Genomic DNA, 21,051 nt, shown 5'->3' with positions numbered 1-21,051 from the left:
CACATTAACAGGCCTTGGTTTTCTCATCTTAAAATGGGGATAATACCAATATTGCAGGTGTTGTGAGGACTAGAGACAATGTCTGAAAGGCATAGGACCAGGCTCAATAAACAGTGGTTATTATTATACTATTGATTCTAACACTTCAGTGACTAGAGATAAATGTTTTCAGTCAGAATTATAACTCTTAATCTAATGGCTAAAGGATATGAAAGAGATGATAATTATGATGGGGAACCTTTTTTAGATGCTCATTGTGTGCTTATCTCTATAATTAGTGCTTTACGCAGACTTTTTTTTTTTCAAGGTATCAGCAGGCTCATTCATTCCAACATATATATATATATATATATATATATATATATATATATATGTATGTAAATGTATTCATTCATTCATTCATTTTAAGTAAGCTCTACGCCCAACATGGAGCTTGAATTCACAACCCTGAGATCAAGAGTTGCCCGCTCTACCAACTGAGCCAGCTAGGTATCCATACACGACACTTTTATTTTAAATTTTAAATGTTTTTCCTTCTTTTCTTTTGTTTCTTTTTTCAGATTTTATTTTTATTTTGGGGGTGCCTGGGTGGCTTGCTTGGTTAAGCGTCTAACTCTTGATTTTGGCTCAGGTCATGATCTCATGGTTTGGGGGTTCAAACCCTGTGTCAGGCTTCACACTCACAGCTTGGGATTCTTTCTGTCTCTGTCTCTGCCCCTCACCCACTCAGTCATGCTCTCTCTCTCTCTCTCTCTCTCTGATAATAAACTTAAAAAAATAATTTCTTTTTAAGTAATCTTTATACCCAATATAGGGCTCAAACTCACAACTCCAAGCTCAAGAGTTATATGCTCAACAGACTGAGCCAGTCCAGGTGCCCCTAAATCTTTCAACATAAAGTGGGTCCTACTGTTATTACCCTCACTTTACAGATGTAGAAATTGAGGGGGGGGGTGCACGGGTGGCTCATTCGGTTAAGCCTCTGACTCTTGATTTCGCCTCAGGTCACAATCTCATGTTCTCAGGATCCAGCCCTGTGTCTGGCTGTGCACTGACAGCACAGAACCTGCTTGGGATTCTCATTCTCCCTCTCTCTCTGCCCTTCCCCCTTGAAAAATAAATAAACAGATGTAGAAATTGAGGTTCAGAAATTTTAAATGACTTGTCCAAGAAAATGATCTGGGATTGGATCAGTAGTCTCTAGATTCTTTGCTCTTAATCTCTAACCCATACTGAGGTCAGGAAAATTACCACAAAAGGGAAAAGATCCCCAACCAAGTATACATTGTCTCCCACATACATCTCTCATGTACAGAACAGACTCTTCACTGTGATGGAGGGAGAAGGCAGGAGTGAGGGGAGCCAGTTCTGCACAATTCCCCTACAAAGGGGGCCCAGAAAAAACAGGTGGCTTCTCTGGGAATTTGCTCATGCTGTGCGTTCCCCTTTGCTTTCCTGTTCAAGCTCAACTGAGTGGTCTCAGGTGGTTATCTAAGTCTTGCCTGTGTCTACATCTTGCCTCCTCAGAACAATTACAATTTCCCTAAAGGTGGTCCAGGGCAGGGGCGTCTGGGTGGCTCAGGTGGTTAAGTGTCCAACTCTCAGTTTCAGCTCAGGTCATGATCTTGTGGTTTCGTGAGTTCGAGCACCACATTGGGCTCTGTGCTGACAGTGCAGGGCCTGGTTGGGATTCTCTCTCTCTCCTCCTCTCTCTCTGCCCCTACCCTGCTCACACTGTCTGTCTCTCTCAAAATAAATGAATAAACTTAAAGAAAATTAAAACAAAAAAACCCAGGTTGTCCAGGGCAGTGCTTGGTACATAGTCAAGGCTCCCAGAAAGCTGCCTCACTCTGCGTGCATGTGTTTTCCCAGTATGTTCTACTTACCTTGAGAAGCTTCTCTTGCATCTCAAGGGCTTTTGCTTCTCTCTGCTCTATCCAGCAGGAAAGAGTTCGCAGGGCAGCAGCCCGCGTTGGAATCTGAGGATCATAAGCCGATAAAATAACCTCCTGGAGCTGGTCTGTGGTGATGCTTCCAGACTTGTGGTTTGTAGTAGTTCTGGACGCACTGACCTCCTGAGCAATGGGTGGCGTGTGAGATTTCAGGCCCATTTGCCTGGATTTCTCCCGGCTTTGCTGTTGTTCGAGGTCAGACCCATTACTGTTCTTTTCATGACTGGTTTGTTGCTGTTCTTCTATTTCCCCTTCTGGATCCTTTCTGTTCAGGGTACTTTGGGCAGCCACACTGACAGCATCGGTGGAAAACGCCCCATGGGTCGAGATGGTGATGCGGAGATCGGCAGCGAGCTCTTGGATGACAGGGTCAGGGTACACATTGGAGACCTTCTCCAACAAAGGCAGCAATTGCTTCAGGACAGCGAAATCACCTGACTTCAACTACAAAATGAAAGAACAAATGCCAAACCCAAATTAATATAGCAGATGTTAATAATGCCTAAGCACAAGGGAACATATTCTGAGTAAGATCTTATTCATGGTGTAATCAGCATAGTCTAGCACTCAGTAACTATTGTTGAATAATTATAGCTAACACTTATTAAATACCGTGTGCAGGTATTCTTCTGAGTTAAAAATAAACTAGTGATGTACATGATTACACTTAATTTTTAGTGGGAATTTAGTGGGAACCTGGTGGGAAAAACATGATTATCCTATGGTTTTAATTTGCATTAGCCAGACTACCAGTGCTATTAAGCATCCTTTCATGTTTTTTGGCTGTCTGCATTGCTTTTTTCTGTGAACACCCTGTTTACATCCTTTGGACCCACTTACCTGTTAGACTGTTTGTCTCTACAGCTATTCTCACCATCTCAGGTTTTAGTACCCAGACATATGGTAAAATTATTTTCCAGATTATTATATTTTGACTTTTATTATCTTTTTTACTGCATTATTGTACTTTTAACTTCTATGTACCTTTTGCTATAAAAGATGAGTTAATATTAGCAAAGTACTTAGTGCCTGACACACAGTAAGTGCTATGTAAATGCTTTAAAAAGAAATACAATAAAAAATACGCACATATTCATATCCCTATAATCTAGTTATGATTATTATCTACATTATAAATGGGGGAAATGAGGCACAGAACAGTTAAATAATATGTACAAGGTCACACAACCGGAAGATGGTGAGATATGAATTCAGTAGGTCTGGCTCCAGAGTCCACACTCTTACCCAATACCCTACAGAGTCTCACTTGAACAGATAAAGCAGTTATTATTTTTTTAATTTTTTTTTAACATTTATTTATTTTTGAGACAGAGAGAGACAGAACATGAACAGGGGAGGGGCAGAGAGAGAAGGAGACACAGAATCTGAAACAGGCTCCAGGCTCTGAGCGGTCAGCACAGAGCCCGACGCGGGGCTCGAACACACGGACCATGAGATCATGACCTGAGCCAAAGTCGGACGCTTAACCGACCAAGCCACCCAGGCGCCCCTAAAGCAGTTTTTTTTTTTAATGTTTATTTGTTTTTGAGAGAGAGAGAGCATGCATGAGAGTGTGGGGAGGGGCAAAGAGAGAGGGAGACAGAGGATCCAAAGCAGGCTCCGCACTGACAGCAGAGAGCCCCACACGGGGCTCAAACCCACAAACTGTGAGATCATGACCTGACCTGAAGTCAGACACTTACCTGACTGAGCCACCCAGGCACCCACAACTAAAGGAGTTCTTAACTACATTTTCTAAAGTGGCTGGTCAGCATACAAAGGCATCATAGGTCTGGAAGATACCGAGACAATAATTGGCAAGAGGGAATTTTTCCTAGAAAGTGAGAGTGAAAATTACATAAGATTTTATTCTCTCCTGCAGCTTTGTTCTATAATGCCATATGCCTTACTATGAAAAGTGTATGTGCAGGCAGTAGAGAAATGAGAATCAGTGAGAGTCTTTTTCTCTTTGAAAACACTAGAAATATTATCATATGAGGCTTCATGAGCCCTTGATATTTGAAAACCTTGCAAGTCTTAAAATCCTTTTTAGAACAAGGCAGGGTATTTATTACTAACTCATTCACTCGTTTCATTATCCAACCAACCAATCAACCAACTGCCTGTGTAAGATCTATATAATATTCTCATTTAAACTCTAAGTCCGCAGAACTGTTACTGTTTATTTTCCCCATCACTTTCCTTCCAAGTAAATAAAAACTTGAGGTTTATGTCAGGTTTGTACCTATAGAATTTCACCATACACACCCCTCAGATTCCTTTGTTTAAACATTATGAACTCTACAAAATTGACAGAAGGTAAAATTTCTAGCTTTGCAGAGTATGTTAACCTATCTGCATGTGTACGACAACTGACTACTGCATTGTTACTATATCTTAAAGGGAGAAGAGGATATGTATGTCCAGAATAAAAATTATGTTACCTGAGTAAAAGGCCAATTTTATCAGGAGTCTGTAGAACTGGGAGAGATATTTTAGTAATAGAGAGTGACAGATATTTAGATAATTTTGTGAGTATTACCATTATGCTAGACTTCACAGCTCGTGCCTCTGTAGTACTATGGGCATTTGTTTTTTCTTTAAGTGTCTGAAATGGGAAAATCTATTTATAGCAGGAGTGTATGGACTCTTTTTCATTTCTATTGTACACAACAATTACTTCTTAAAAAAAAAAAAAACGAGGGGCGCCTGGGTGGCTCAGTCGGTTAAGCGGCCGACTTCGGCTCAGGTCATGATCTCGCAGTCCGTGAGTTCGAGCCCCGCGTCAGGCTCTGTGCTGACCGCTCAGAGCCTGGAGCCTGTTTCAGATTCTATGTCTTCCTCTCTCTGACCCTCCCCCGTTCATGCTCTGTCTCTCTCTGTCTCAAAAATAAATAAACGTTAAAAAAAAAATAAAAAAAAAAGATAACTAGACCAATGGAACAAAATAGAGAAACCAGAAAGAGACCTATATAAATATAGTCAATTGATTTCTTTTAAGTTTATTTTTTTAATTTAAGCACAGTCGCCACACAATGTTACATTAGTTTCAGGTGTGCAACACAGTGATTCCAATATAATCAACTGATCTCTGCCAAAGAAGGAAAGTCAACACAATGGAGAAAAGACAGATTTTCAACAAATGGTGCTGGAACAACTAGACATTCATGCAAAAAAAAATGAATTTAGACACTGACCTTACACTATCACAAAAATTAGAGAGAGAGAGACAGAGCACGAGTAGGGGAGGGGTAGAGACAGAGAGAGGAAGACACAAAATCTGAAGTAGGCTCCAGGCTCCGAGCTGTCAGCACAGAGCCCAATCCGGGGCTCGAACTCACAAACCACGAGATGATGACCTGAGCAGAAACCATGAGTCAGTGACTTAACCGACTGAACCACCCAGGTGCTCCTAAATGGATCATAGATTTAAATGTAAAACACAAACTATTAAATTCCTACAAGAGAAGAGAAAATCTAGATGACCTTGAGTATGGCGCTGACTTTTCTGATAAAATACTAAAAAAAAGTCCATTAGAGAAATAAGTGATAAGCTAGATTTCACCAAAATTTAAAATTTTTTCAACTTTTACTCTGCAAAAGACAATGTCAAGATAAAGAGCAGACAAGCCACAGACTAAGGGGAAATATCTGCAGAAAGACACAGCTGATAAAGGACAGTGATCCAAAATACACTAAGAACTCTTAAAACTCAACAATAAGAAAACACGCAAGCAACCCAATTTACAAATGGGCAAAAGAGCTGAACAGACCCTTCGCCAAAGAAGATACATACACATACAGCATATGAAGAGATGCCCAGCATCATATGTCATCAGAGAATTGCAAATTAAAATGAAATACCATTATATACCTATTAAAATGACTAAAATCCAAAACACTGACAACAGCACAGCTGGTGAGGATGTGGGGCAAGAGGAACTCTCATTCATTGTTGGTGGGAATGCAAAATGGTACAGTCACTTTTGCAAGACAGTTTGGCAGTTTCTTACAAAACTAAACATACTCTTACCATATGTTCCAGCAACTGATCTCCTTGGTATTTACCCAAATGACATGAAAACTTCTGCCCATACAAAAACCTACACATAGATGTTTATAGCAGCTTTATTCATAATTGCCAAAACTTGGAGGGAACCAAATGTCCTCCAGTAGGTGAATGGATAAATAGATTGTGGTACATCCAGACCATGGAATATTATTCAGCACTAAAAAGAAATGAGCTATCAAACCCGACATACATGGAAGAACCTTAAATGCCTATTACTGAGTGAAAGAAGCCAGTATGGAAAGGCTACACAGTATATGATTCCAAGTAAGTTACATTCTGGAAAAGGCAAAACTGTGGAAACAGTAAAAAGATCAGTGGTTGTCAGGGGCTGAGGGGAGAGAAGGGTGAAGAGGCAGAGCACAAAGAATTTTAAAGGCAGTGAAACTATTGTGTAAACAATATCATAATAATAGATGCGTGTCATTACACATTTGTCAAAACCCATAGAAGTGTTCAGCACCAAGAGTAAACCGTAATGTAAACTGTAGGCCATGAGTGATAATGTGTCAATGCAGAATCAAAGACGTAATAAATGGATCATGCCAGGGCAGAATGCTGATAGTGGGGGATGCCGTGCTCTCTGGGGCAGAAGGTCTATGGGAAATTTGTGTAACTCCTGCTCAATTTTGCTGTGCACCTAAAACTGCTCTAAAAAAGAGTCTATTAATAAAATACCCAACCATCTTTTCTTCCAGTTTTCAAGCTTCTTAGTCATTGTTGGATTCATCTTATTTGAGCGAGTAACTTCCCTAATCACCATAGGTGTAGGTGGATTCTGAATCAAATAGTTTACAAGGCAATTAAAGTTATGCATTCCTTCAGTTTCATAAGCCTACAGATTTCCCACTATGCGAATAATTAGGGAAATCTAAGACTACAGGTGCCAACTATTTTGTTCACAGATGTTCAAAAAAATGTTGAGGTATAAAGTAATATTCACTTAATTGATAGATGAGAAAACGGAACCACTAAGTAATTATGAATTATTTTTCAAGGGTCACCGGAGGCCATATCAAAGTTGAGAATTAAACATAAAGCCCTCATTTCTACTCCTGTCACTGCTTCTCATCACAGATCTCATATCCAGACTTCAAAATTCTGTGTAGAAGGCCTGAGGCCTGAAGGAGCAGCCCGCAGGTGAGTGACAGATTCCTTTATCTGGCTGCCTCTCTTCCAGGATCTCTGGAAGGCTTCAGGAGTGGAATGGGCAGAGCTCTGTCAGCCCACCTCTATGATTTATTTCAGGGCGTCAAGAGTGAACCAGTTAGATGGTGAGTTGTTCTGAATTTCTGCAAGCTTTCAAATTTAAGAACTGGGGAATGGACTGGCAGGGGTGGGATTGGGGGTATGGAGTGGTGGGAGGGAGCACACCTGCTAAGGGAAGCATATGAGGACCAAAGTGGCAGCCAGAGGACAGCATGCATACACTGAAAAAGCCCCCCAGGAGGCTCTACAAAGCTAGCCTAAGGGGCATACGTCTCCTCATCCGGCCTTACTCTGCTCCAGTGAGAATCACTACTTTGGGAGAATCTGAGGGTTTCTTCCAGCAATAAAATGCTGACCTAATTCCATAAAATATTTATGTGTATTCTTTGGGTACTCATTTCTATATATCACCTATGTTTCTCCAGATACTTTGCTGAATAGTTAACATGTCCAGTTCTCATCTGTGTCACTGAATTTATTTACAAGTGGTATTTTAATTTTGGTTCTAAGTCAGCATGCAGTATGCCCTGTTTTATAATAAGCCGCACATAAAGATACTAATATGAATCTTTTTTCAAAAACTTAAGAATTCATCGGATTTACCACAGCCACTAGAAGGTAACCTCCATGAGGGCAAAGAGGCACATGATAAATAGAAGTCTTTTTTTAAAGTTTATTTACCTTTGACAGACAGAGAGAGCAAGGGAGGGGCAGAAAGAGAAGGAGACAGAGAATCCCAAGCAGGCTCCATACTGTCAGGGTGGAGCCCAATATGGGGCTTAAACCCACCAACCATGAGATCATGGCCTGAGCCGAAGTCGGATGCTTAACCGACTGAGCCACCCACGTGCCCCAATAAATATTTCTTGAGCGAGTTCACTCTATGATACTCTCAGAAAATATGGTATGAGACCTCAGTATTCAGGTTTGAGTCCCAGCCCCACCACCCTGACCCTCCAAGCTCAGATCAGCTCCATGCAGTGGTGCTATAGGGGACACGGGCCCTGAAACATCATCAAGAAACTTTACCAACATCACACTTTTACTGACGACCAACCTTGAAATTTAGAAAATGAGTTTGGAATTACACTTGTCGTGTTAGCAGTCTTAGACCTACACTTTCTCTAAATTGACTCCTCTTCCTAGATACCATGCTCTAATAATCATCTTAATTACATAAATTAGAAAGGAAAGAAAGAAAAGTTTAAATGCTGTTAGATTCTGTTTCATCAGCTAAAACAATGAACTCTAATCAGAGATTGATTTAGTATAATCTAGACTCTGAAGCAAAAGTCCTAGCCTGACAATGACCATCTGAAAACATAATTAAGAATCATGATTTTTTTTTCTATTACAAAGACAGAAAACCCAGAATTACTATAGAAGCCCCTTATGAATCCATGAGTCAAACAGAAAAAAAAAATTAAGAGATCTAGGGCAAAAGTACAGGGTGACGTGTTTATGTTCACTTAACTAAATACAAAGTCAGAGGAATCCAGAATGTCATCAGTGAGTCAGGATGGCTCATGGAAGGGCAGAGACAGGTAAAGGATGTACATTTGCATCAGCTAGGTGAATCGTCCTTAAAACATGACTAATTTACATAGCCAGTCCCCAAACAACGGGCTTCTAGAAAGGAAAATGGAAATATCTGCGTTCTATTTTCCATTTGGGACGTGGTACAAAATTATAGGTGTTAAGTAAGAGAAAAGAAAAGCATAAAGACCATACTCTCAACTTATGGAGACAAAGACTATTCTTAATATTCAACCAGAAAAACAAAAACCAATCAGGCCAACCAAATCCAATAATGCAACTTAATAAAAACTAGTCCACTGATGAACCCCTCCTTGACAATTTAATGTCAGGGATATATTAGGACTTCAGAAAATGAACCAAAAATGTTTTCTTCAAAGTACATGGAAAATATAAAATTTGGAGTGCTAAGTACATCTACCAAGAAATGGGCTTCACATTAACAACAGACCCAAATAAAATTCCTCTTCCCCTTAAGGACAAGCTTTGAAAGGACACAATTCTAATATATCACAAATCAGTATCAGATTTGAATCTTCATATTAAAAAATCCATTCCCAGAGGGTTCTCCGCTCATTGCTACGAGTCATGACCTGTCTGATTTTGGGTCAGATTTCATTACATTCGCATCAAGCTTATTCTGCCTTCTTACGGTCTCCTAACATACACACATGCCCACCTCCCTTCTTGTCCGGCACTCCTCTGACTCTCGGTCTCTGTAACTCAGCTACACACTGGCTTCTGTTAGTGTTTAAATATACCAGGCTCTTTTCTGCTTCCCAGACTTTGTATGTGATGTTGTCTTTTAATGACTTTCCTCCATCTGCACCCCGCACACTCCCAAGCTCCTATTCACTGTTCAAATCTTAGCTCAAACTTCTACTTCTCGGTAGAAACTTTCCCAGCCTAGGCTAGATGTTATGTTCTCTTGATACCCTCCTCTTTTCTTTTCAGGCACTTCATTCAATTCTAAGTATATCTTCTGAAGAGTTATTTAGTGTCTGACTCCCTCACTGGCTGTAAGCTTCATGAGGGTAGGGACCACGTTTGCTTTGTCCACGGCAGTATTCCCAGACCCTTAGCTCAGTGTCTGGCCAAAGCGGTAAGCAATAAATATTTTTCAAGTGAATGAATTTAAAAATTACAAACTAAGTATATAAAAGATACATGCATGGGACACAAAAACTTTAACAGGCCACATGATGTGGGTTGAACAATGGATCCTGTGCTAAAACAGAACTATTCCAAACAGATGGGAGTCCTAAGCAATCAGGAGGTTATCCTAGTTTTCCCCCAACTACAGCAGTGGGGACAAGGGCTGAGTTTTGGAGAGCCCTCGGAGAAAGGGGCAGAAAACCTAGCATTCGCCACAGATGCAAAACACTGTGCCAGGTATTTCCAAATCGAGCTTGTGCCAGGTCAGAAAGGGCCCTGCTCTTCTGACAGTGAAGTCTGAGCAGGGGACGGGGTGGAAGTGGTACAATCTTCTCGTCCTCTGCTTTGGGGAGCATTCTCATTAGCAACCTGACATGTTTATCCTAGTCCTCCTGAGCGCAGCCTCATTCTGTTTTCTCACAAGGGTGAGAAGGGAAGCAAGAGGTTTCTCTCTTTCCTCTTCTCTCCTCCCTCTGTCCAGGTGGGGCTCATGTGTGCCACTCACCTGAACAGCTCCTCCCAGCATGACAGCCACCAGCCCCATGGACATGCTCAGCGTCTGCGATTCCACGGTGCTCTCTGCCTGGTGGGCCAAGCTTGCACACGCTCGCTGCAGGGTTGCTGCAACAAAGTCCACAACCTACACAGAAATAGAATTTAGAATCAGTGAGGAATAAGAAAAAGAATCTCAAAATCCTCTTTGCATCCTATGTCCACATCCTCACCTTCTTCCTCATCAACACATGAAGGCAAGAACCTGCAAGAACAGGCATGGTGCTCAGTGTCTTACATGCACAGTATCACCCACATCTCACGTCAGCTCTAGGAGGTCAGTGTTTCTGTCCTCATTTTTTTTTCCTAAGGTAAACTCTACCCTCAATGTGGGTCTTGAACTCACAGCCCCACGATCAAGAGACACATGCTCTACTGACTGAGCCAGCCCAGATGCCCCCGTCCTCATTTTTTGATGAAGAATCTGTGAGCTGCTCAAGCCCATACAGTCAATAAATGAGAAAGCCCATTTACACTTTCCCAAATGTTTTAATATACTAATCCAACTTCCTTGACTTTTCATGAATTTTGCCAGGAAATTAAAATGAAAAATAAATTGAGACTTTCTGACCATTTTAAAGGGTCCTAAATCTGCTTCTCCTAATGAGGCTTCCTCAAGGACTCCCCTGCCCCAACCCAGTTATGAAGGTCTGATTCCAATAGCAGAGAATGGGGGAAAAGGCATTCAGTATTATCTAGAATAGAGTCCTCAAACAATCAATACAAATGATCCAGCGTCATTTTTTTAAGTATCAAATATTTTTAAAGGATTCAGATCATTCATATATAAGATTTTATACAGCATTTGGCTAACAATTAAGCTTTAAATGGAATTAATTTGGTCAACTTCATTTTAGCAGCACTTGTATTAATCACCTTAAGTAGAAATACCTTTGAATAAAAGTGATCATACACACATCCGTGCTTGCGCACATACACATGTGCATGCACGCACACACACACACATATTTAGGATTAATGGCTCAAAAGGGAAAAATCATTTTGAAAGTGGTACAGCTGACATAGGTCATAATAAGCCTCTAAATACCATGCAAGCTTGCATATTTAATTCTCTGGGCAAATCACATGCTAGGCTAGAGTCTTTATTGCAAGCTTAAAGTAAGGAGAATGGCTTGTTAACACTTGTCTTTGGAGCAAGGCAGGAAACTAGAAAGGTTATTAAAAGTTCCACTTACTGAAATGAACAAATGCTGGTTGTGGCAATTTTCACCACTCTCTCAAGCCTGAGACTTTACTGATATTAGAAGTTACAGACACTGGCCTTTCTAGAGAAAATGCTACATTTCTAGAGAAAACACTTGGGTCACCTATTTTGTCTCTGAAGAGTTTCCTAAAGCACCCCTTGATTATGGGAAGCTTCTGCTTCAGCACAAATGTATTGTTAACTTGCTGGAATAGAACTATCTAGACTTTCCCCTTTTTGTAAGTCCCTCTTTGCTATACATTTTTTCTTCTTTTTTTTTTTTAGACGCCACAAAACAAGTAGTATGATCCTATTTTTGTCAAGAAAGAAACTATGGGGGCACCTGGGTGGCTGAGTCAGTTAAACGTCTGACTCTTGATTTTGGCTCAAGTCACAATCTCACAGCTCGTGGGTTCAATCCCTGCATCAGGCTCTGCGCTGACAGCATGAAGCCTGCTTGGGATTCTTGCTCTTTCCCTGTCTCTACTCCTCCCCCACTCATTACCTCTGTCCCTCTCTCTCTGTCTTTCTCATAATGGACAAATAGGGGTGCCTTGGTGGTGCAGTTGGTTAAGCATTCAACTCTTCACTTCAGCTCAAGTCATGATCTCACAAGTTCGTGAGTCAGAACCCCACATCGGGCTCTGTGTTGACAGCACAGAAACTGCTTGGGATTTCTCTCTCCCTCTCTCTCTGCCCCTCCTCAGCTTGCTCTCTCTCCCCATCTCTCTCTCAAAAAATAAATAAACATTAAAAAAATTATTTAATATGTTTAATAAATAAACATAGGAAGAAAAAAAAAGAAACGATGTTTGTATACATGTAAAAAAAAAAACCCACAGGGGCGCCTGGGTGGCGCAGTCGGTTAAGCGTCCGACTTCAGCCAGGTCACGATCTCGCAGTCCGTGAGTTCGAGCCCCGCGTCGGGCTCTGGGCTGATGGCTCAGAGCCTGGAGCCTGTTTCCGATTCTGTGTCTCCCTCTCTCTCTCTGCCCCTCCCCCGTTCATGCTCTGTCTCTCTCTGTCCCAAAAATAAATAAACGTTGAAAAAAAATTAAAAAAAAAAAACCCACAAAAAACAAAAAACAAAATACCTGGGAGCTGTTAATTGCAGTTTGATAGCCAGCTGTTATTGTCACCCCTGAAGTGCCCTTCAAGCTTTTTTCTTGTAACAGCAAAACCTCCATACCCATTTCCCATTTGGACAACAGCTCCTCCCTGCTTCTACTCATTTCCTGTGACCGGTGGGGCTACCAGCCACAAAGATGGGTAAGAAACGGAAGCGTGTTCTAGAATTCACATACGTTGTGGAGAGGAGGAGAGGTTTTTACTTTCTACTTAAGCATTTTTGTGAAGTTACATCATCTAAAAAGCCGAATATTCCTGCAAGTTTATAATGGAAAATAGCAGTGCCCTACCGCATTTCTCCCTGTCTATGGCTCTACAGAGGCAGCCACTTTTAATAGTTTAGGTGTTTAACAAGAACATAAAGCATTTACTATGTACCAGGTACTGTTCTGAACACATTACAGATATTAACTCTCTTAACCTCCCGATCACCCCCTGGAGCTGTATAAACCTGCTGCCGGCATTCTGGCAGCCGAGTGGAAGCGGGCTGAGGCCTCGCTGTTGAGTCTGCAGACAACAACCTAATCCTCTGCTTTTTCAGTTTCCTGCCGCCACCCAAGTTCAACGTCGCCCAAGAATATTCCTCCAGTCTTCGGCTGAGGAGGGGAGGTGTCTGCACAAAGTTGAGGAAGGAATCCAGGAGTCTACCGAAGCTTGCAGAGCCTTTCAACCTGTTTTAAGCTCTAAATTCAGCTCTATCTTTACAGCTTAATCTAGCACCTCCAGTCTTTCTACTGTTCTGCAAGCAGAAGTAGCTTTTTATTTCCCTAAATAAAATATTAACAGCTTTATTGAGGTATAGTGCTTTCCTCCTTGACTTCTCCCCTGCAGGCACTTAAGTTTTCTGAGTTGCTAAATCAGCTATTATTTTCCAGTTTCCAAATGGTGTTATTCTCTTTTATCTGCTATCTCTCCTCTCCTGCTCTGTTGGCCCCTGTGGTTTCCAGAAGGAGCACATAAACACATGCGTTCAATATACTATCTTTAATCAGAAGTCCATACTTAAATTTTGCGCTTCCTTGTGGTTTAAATGCTTTTACAATGAGCATGCGTTAACTTATGTTAGAAGTGTTTTTAACATATGAGAAAGAACGATCATATAAACCACTTCTACTGTGCCAAGTACAGCAATCCAAATACAGAAAGGTGTAAAGGGTGGTGATTTTCTGAAAGGGCAGAAAAAAGGAAATCTTGCTCATTCCATTCTATTTACATTGGCCTTCTTGCTAAGCCGTCCATACTTAGCTGGAACACTCTTCCCTGCAGTATCTCCCTGGCTCCCTCCTTCCCCGCTTCCAGATCTTGGCTCAAAAGTCATTTTCTCAGTGAGGCTCTCCACAACCACTCTACTTACCACATGGCCTCTACATCCCCTTTCTTTGATTTTTCTCCCTGGAATTATCACCATCTAACATTCTGTGTGCTTCTGCTTGTTTGTTGTCTCTCTCCCCCAAGTGCATGTGATCCCATGAGGATAGATATGTGTGTTGTTCACTGCTGTGTCCCTCGTACCTAGAAGTGTAGGTGGCACATAGTAGGCCTTCAGTAAATATTTGTGGAATGAAGGAATTTGGGAGTTGGTGCGGGGCACTGTATCTGTACAAAGACCACTGAATGCCTCAGTTCTCTATCTTCTTGTACATCATCTGCCAACACATTTTATTGAATTTTTAATCTTTTAGCCATAAATACTTTAATACACATTTCTAACAAGGAGGTGTTTTGTTTTGCTTTGTTTTGTTAACATAACCACCACATCAGGGGTGCCTGGTTGGCTTAGTCGGTAGAGCATGCGACTCTTGATCTCAGGGTGATTAAGTTAGAGCCTCAAGTTGGGTGTAGAGATTCTTAAAAAATAAAATCTTAAACACACACACACACACACACACACACACACATGCGCGCACACACACACACACACACACACACACACACAACTACCATACCATGATTATAATCAATAAAAATTCCTTAATACCTTCTATTACTTGGCCCATGACTGTTGCAAAAATGTCCTCATAGCAACCAGTATGTTTGAATGAGAATCCACACACTGCATTTGGTTGAGGTGTCTCTTAAGCCCCTTCTAAGCTAGAGAAGCCCTGCATCTTTTCTATGCCATTTATTTGGTGAAGAAACTGGATCATTTGTAGTGTACAATGTCTCACACATTCTGGAACTGGCTGATTTTGCTTCCTTATGGCACTAACTTGTTCCTGTACCCCGAGTTTCCTTGGTTAGATTCAGGTCCACATTTTATGGACTTTGGTTTTTTAGTTTTTGTTTGCTTGATTGTGGGGTTTTGTTTGTTTGCTTTTTGGGGGAAGAACCCTTCTCAGGTGGTGCCACATACTTCCTATTTCATTACATTAGGAGAACACATCGTGTCTGCTTACCTACTTCTGGTGATGTTAAGATGAATCACTCCATGCTGAAATATTTAGGGGAACATAAACCACTATCTACATTAACCCTGAAATCCACCAAAAATTAGAAGGAGGATAGAGAGGTGGAAATGTAGATAAATATGTGCTAAAGCAAATATAATAAAATGCTAGGTGATGGGTCTATAGGTATTCATTATAAAATTCTTTCAGATTTGAAGGTTTTCACAATAAAATGCTGGGGAAAAAACCATCAGTTGTTTTGGATGTATTTGACCTAATTACATTCATTATACCGTACCCCTAATAGTTTCAGCAGACATTGATTACCACCTAGATCCATTATTTCATTAGAAGATTGCAAAATATAAATTTGTAGGTCTCTTTTGGAATATTTTAGCTGTGATTCTTACAGAAAGAAAATTTTTCGTTCATCGACTATTTTGGTTACATTGAAATACAGTGCTGACAGAAAAGGCAAGATACATGCTTTACGATCTTTCCTTTTATTTATCAATTTACAAAATAATGAGTTGATGTCCTAGCGACTTCCAAAGATACTCAAAAGGTTTTTTTGGGGGGCGGGGGGGGGAGGGGACTCAGGTTTTTATAACTTTAATGTGTTTCAATCCATTGCAGTCATTATTCTTTGTAATGCTCAAAATGCCCTAACTATGGCCAGTAGGAGATCTTTCACGTTGGCTCCTGAGTGCTACTCACATGACTTCATTAATCTCAGATATCTTCCTTTTATTCAGGTACAACAAGATGCCCTGAGGCTTACAGTGTACAATACCTGCCCTAGACCTTGAATGAACCTTTAATCCAATGAGCTTTCTGTTCTTTCCTCAGGACATGATACTTAGAAACCATAATCTGGCACTAAGGATGTTTATTGCTGCTAGGTTGTCTACTTCTTGACATGGACAGTGGAATGAGCAAGGAAATATCTATTTTTTAAAAAGAAAAACCTGTGTGCTCGCTTCGGCAGCACATATACTAAAAAAGAAAAACCTGTGAGTTCATACTAATACTTCCAACTGAAATTCAATATTATAGTGATCTTTCCTTTGATTTTATATTCATAACTTTTTTTCTCATAGTGAAAATCTTGGTTTCTAATGATATTAACAAAATTACTTATAACAAGTATTATTTATAACTTATCCATATGTGTGTATATTTCAAAATAAATACTAAAATTACCACTAGCAGTAAAACTACTAAGTGTAATTTTTTGTGTGTGTGGTTCTTTTCGTCTTGATACATTTTAACCTTAGCTGAAGGATAATTTAATGGGACAAATCACTTTTGTATCAGCCTGAAACCACTGTTCCTTAATTAGAAGCAAAGGGAGCTAAGTGCAAAAGCTCAAGTAATAGAGTATTCAGGCCATTTTCCCTTCCAACTAGCATCTTGAGACAAAAACGTAGGATCTGGGTGAAAAAGTCTTTAGGGAGCTGATACAAACACAGGAGAAACAAATCACCCTAATGGGTAATACAGGATCGGTGAACTGAAGGAAGAGGAAGCCAAGAAAGAAATCATGAACATAATTCTCATTAAACAGGCATGATAAGTTGGAGCTGACAGACAGCTGCAAATTTTCTCAGCAGGAGCTATAGTGAAATGCTGCTTAGCAACACCCGAAGGCAGATGACAATGAGGACGGTACAAAGAGCTGAAGAATCAGATTTAAGCGTGACAATCATACCATCTTACAACTGACTATTCACCAGCAGAGGAACAACTAATTCTGTAATAATGGTAAAATATGGTGACTGCACTGCCTACACTTTATTACTTTTATTTCTTTAAAAAAAATTTTTTTTTTCTATTTAAGTAGGCTCCATGCCCAGTGTGGGGCCCGAACTCATCACCTTGAGATCAAGAGTCACATGCTCTACTGACTGGGTCAGCCAGGCACTTCTTTTATTTCCTATTTTTAAAAAAGCTGGTAAACATAATCTCTGAGCCAATACAATTCAGGCACTGATTCACATAGTTACACTACCCTTGAAACATTTAAAAAAAAAAAAACATCTTAAAACTTCATAGGATGTTGTGGAGATAGGCTGTTAGGTAGACCTATAAAATTTAAAGTGATCTAATTATCATTAGCAATTTTTTTTTTCAAATTTAAGTTTTAAATTTGCTTTTTGCTTTGTATCTGTACAAAGACCACTGAATGCCTCAGTTCTCTATCTTCTTGTACATCATCTGCCAACACATTTTATTGAATTTTTAATCTTTTAGCCATAAATACTTTAATACACATTTCTAACAAGGAGGTGTTTTGTTTTGCTTTGTTTAAGTTTTATAGGGGTGCCTAGGTGGCTCAGTCGGTGAAACATCTGACTTTGGCTCAGTTCATGAATTCGTGGTTCATGGGCTCGAGCCCCACATTGGGCTCTGTGCTGACAGCTCAGAGCCTGGAGCCTGTTTCAGATTCTGTGTCTCCCTCTCTCTCTCTGCACCTCCCCTGCTCTCTCTCTCTCTCAAAATAAACATTAAAATTTTTTTTATTTTAAGTTTTGGAATCATGCTCAATATTTTATACACATTAGAATCATCTATGAAGCCTAAAAAAATACAGATGCCCAGGCATTAATGCAGACATGCTGAATCAGAATCTCTACAAGTGGGCCAGGCATTCGTATTTTGAAAAAGACTCAGAGAATCGTATTCGTCCCCAAACTTGAAAACCCTGTGATACAACACATAAAGGTTTACAACAATTCTCAGAGCTTTCTGTGCATGAGAATCACCTCAGGAGCTTGTTGGACATGCCAGCTCCCAGAATCTCTCAAAGTGTTGATACTGTCAATCTGCTGTGGGCTCAGTAATCTGCATGTTTAAGCAGCATTCCAGGTAACACTGAGGCAGGTGTTATCAAACCATACTCTGGGCAACATTTTTTTTTTTTTAACATTTTTGGGAAAGCATGTAAAGAAACCAAAAGAAACAAATACTACCAGCCTGAGATCTGGAATGTGGCAGCCACTGACCTGAGTGATATTTGTGAATATCTGCTCAGACATCCTCTCGCACAGAACGGCCAACAGCTGTAGAACCAGCAGCTTCTGGCCCTGGCCTTCCACAAGAGTTTGGTGCTGCTCTAACTCCAAGACGCTTTTGCTGGAGAAGGGTTTTGTTTTTAACTCTGTCTCATTTTCCACGGCCACATGAGTCAGTTCCTATAGCGTGGAAGAGAAGAAAGAGTGAAGAAAAAGTCTGTAGAAACAAGGGCTTCACAAACAGTGGGAAAACTGTTTCAAGTGTATGTTTAAAGATCTAGTCTATGTTCATTGCAGCATTATTTATAATAGTGAAAATCTGGAAACAAATAAATGTCTAGGAATAAAAGAATGGATAAACTGTATCTACTATACTGTAGCAGTTGAAATAAATAAACCAGGTATATATGGAAATCAAAAGAGAGAGGCCTCAAAAACAGTGTTGAATGAAAAATGGAAGTTGTACAATAATATGTGTATTATGATATCATGTATATAAAGATTTAAAACTTCATAATAAGGGGTGCCTGGGTGGCTCAGGTCATGATCTTGTGGTTTATGACTTTGAGTCCCATATTGGGCTTGCTGCTGTCAGAGCGGAGTCCACTTCGGATCTTCTGTTTCCCTCTCTCTGTCCCTCCCTCACTCACGCTCTCTGTCTCAAAGATAAATAAAACATTAAAAAAAAAAATTTAAGGGGCACCTGGGTGGCTCAGTCGGTTGTGTGTCCGACTGCGGCTCAGGTCATGATCTCACGGTTCGTGACTTCAGGCCATGCACTGGGCTCTGTGCTGACAGCTCGGAGCCTGAAGCCTGCTTTGGATTCTGCGTCTTCCTCTCTCTCTTTCCCCCACCCCCACTAGTGCTCTGTCTCTGTCTCTCAAAAATGAATAAACATTTTGTAAAAAAAAAAAGACCCCTTTGTTTAAAAGAAAAAATTTTAAATGTCATAATAAAAAAACCTACATATACAAAGAGAACTAGTTTGACAGACTTACTTTATCAGTATTTTTTATGACGTCTACCACTAGCCCTATTGAACTGAGACCTCAAGCCAAATAACATTTCCAAACCCTTTCTAGGGATTATTAAATGCTTTTAGTACCTTCTCCCCTAAGATATTTAGAACTAAATCTCTACTAATAGACAATTCACTGCTGTGGGTTTTATAGACTCTTCCCCTATACTTTACATTATCAATTTCCTTGGGAAGGGGAAACCTTAAGTTCCTTAACAATTAATGCTTTACCAAAGTAACTGACAGTTTAGAGCAATGGGTTCCTAACTGCCTGGGAAATTCTGCTCCCCAGGGGGCATTTAGCAATGTGTGAGGACATTTTTGGATGTCGTAATTGGGGAGTGATACATCTAGTGGATAGAGGTCAGGGATGCTACTAAACATCCTGCAAGAAAGCACAGGAAGTCCCCCGCCTCCCAACAAAAAATTATCCAGTCCCATGGGGCGCCTGGGTGGCGCAGTCGGTTAAGCCTCCGACTTCAGCCAGGTCACGATCTCGCGGTCTGCGAGTTTGAGCCCCGCGTCGGGCTCTGGGCTGATGGCTCAGAGCCTGGAGCCTGTTTCCGATTCTGTGTCTCCCTCTCTCTATGCCCCTCCCCCGTTCATGCTCTGTCTCTGTCCCAAAAATAAATAAACGTTGAAAAAAAAAAAAAAAATTAAAAAAAAAAAAAAAATTATCCAGTCCCAAATGCCAATAGTATCAAGGTGTAGAAACCCTGGTTTATAGCAAAGCCCTTTGATTTTTGTTTTTAAACAATTTTTTTTTAATTCTCCAATTAAGAGCACATCTTCTTGGAATGTTATTTACAATGAGTGGCTGAGGAACACCTGGGTGGCTTAGTCGGTTGAACGTCCAACTCTTGATTTTGGATCAGGTCATGATCTCATGGTCGTGGGATTGAGCCCTGTGTCAGGCTCAGTGCAGAGAGTGGAGCTTCCTTGGGATTCTCTCTCCCTCTCTCTCTCTCAAAATAAAAAAACTTAACACACACACACACACACACACACACACACACACACACACACACACAAAGAGTGGCTAGGTAAAGGGAAAGAATGTGAATATAGGAGTTGAGAAAAGCACCAAAAAAGTGGCCCCTACTTCAAGTTCTAGGAGTGTGTTAGTCCTGATTCTCTCCTTGCATTCCCCCATAACCACACCAACCTTAAACTCCAGAGACATACTCTTAGAATAGACACTTTACTTAGGGAAAATAATGGAGAAGGCAACACGGGAGGACAGAGAATCAGAGATCGCTTTGTTTACAGTCTCAAACAGTGCAAGTAAGGAGTACAATATGGGGTACAAGTTGCCGTCAGAGATTAGAGCAAGAGGAAGCACAACCATCAGCACTACAAACAGACCTGGAGAAGGTTTCAGGTGGTTACAAAACGAAACGAGAAAGGCAGGACTGCTAAATCTCCTTCCCAAATATCTGACAAAACAACAGTCAGAAAGGATAAGGGATTACTCCATAACTGTAAAACCTGCTATTAACTTCAAAAGAGTTCTTACTGTCAACACAGAGCAAAGATTAACCCTTTCATAGATCAATAGCTATGCTTTGGTCATCTCTAAAAGCTCAGGGCAGATTACCTCGGAAAATAGTTAGATCATATGTATTCTGCTGAAGGTAAGTTTTTTTCTCTTTTTACCAACCCAAAGGCTACTAAACAATAAACTGCTCTTACATCCTCTTATTATTTCTGTTAGATTAGGACCTGAATTTAAGGGGCTAAAATTACGACGGCCCTGAAAATCTGAAGGGGATCCTGGTATTGCCCTGAAATCAAGCTGACCATGTCCTTACCATGCGTAGCTCTTAC

At 40.6% G+C, this 21,051-nt stretch overlaps 1 protein-coding gene across 1 annotated transcript in view; it reads right to left on the bottom strand.

The window, feature by feature from the left end:
* TANGO6 (transport and golgi organization 6 homolog) overlaps positions 1-21,051 on the bottom strand; it is a 191,897-nt gene that overhangs the window by 114,008 nt on the left and 56,838 nt on the right. The window contains exons 11-13 of the mRNA XM_043599515.1: positions 18,198-18,386; positions 10,427-10,561; positions 1,887-2,396 (exon numbers count right to left, since the gene is read on the bottom strand). Of these exons, the coding sequence (XP_043455450.1) occupies positions 1,887-2,396; positions 10,427-10,561; positions 18,198-18,386 (834 nt within the window). The remainder of the gene's footprint in view (positions 1-1,886; positions 2,397-10,426; positions 10,562-18,197; positions 18,387-21,051) is intronic.

This window comes from Prionailurus bengalensis, chromosome E2 (assembly GCF_016509475.1).
Source record: "Prionailurus bengalensis isolate Pbe53 chromosome E2, Fcat_Pben_1.1_paternal_pri, whole genome shotgun sequence".
Lineage (NCBI taxonomy): Eukaryota > Metazoa > Chordata > Mammalia > Carnivora > Felidae > Prionailurus > Prionailurus bengalensis.
Note: the sequence above shows the minus strand (reverse complement) of the source record. Positions and strands in the feature narration are given on the sequence as shown.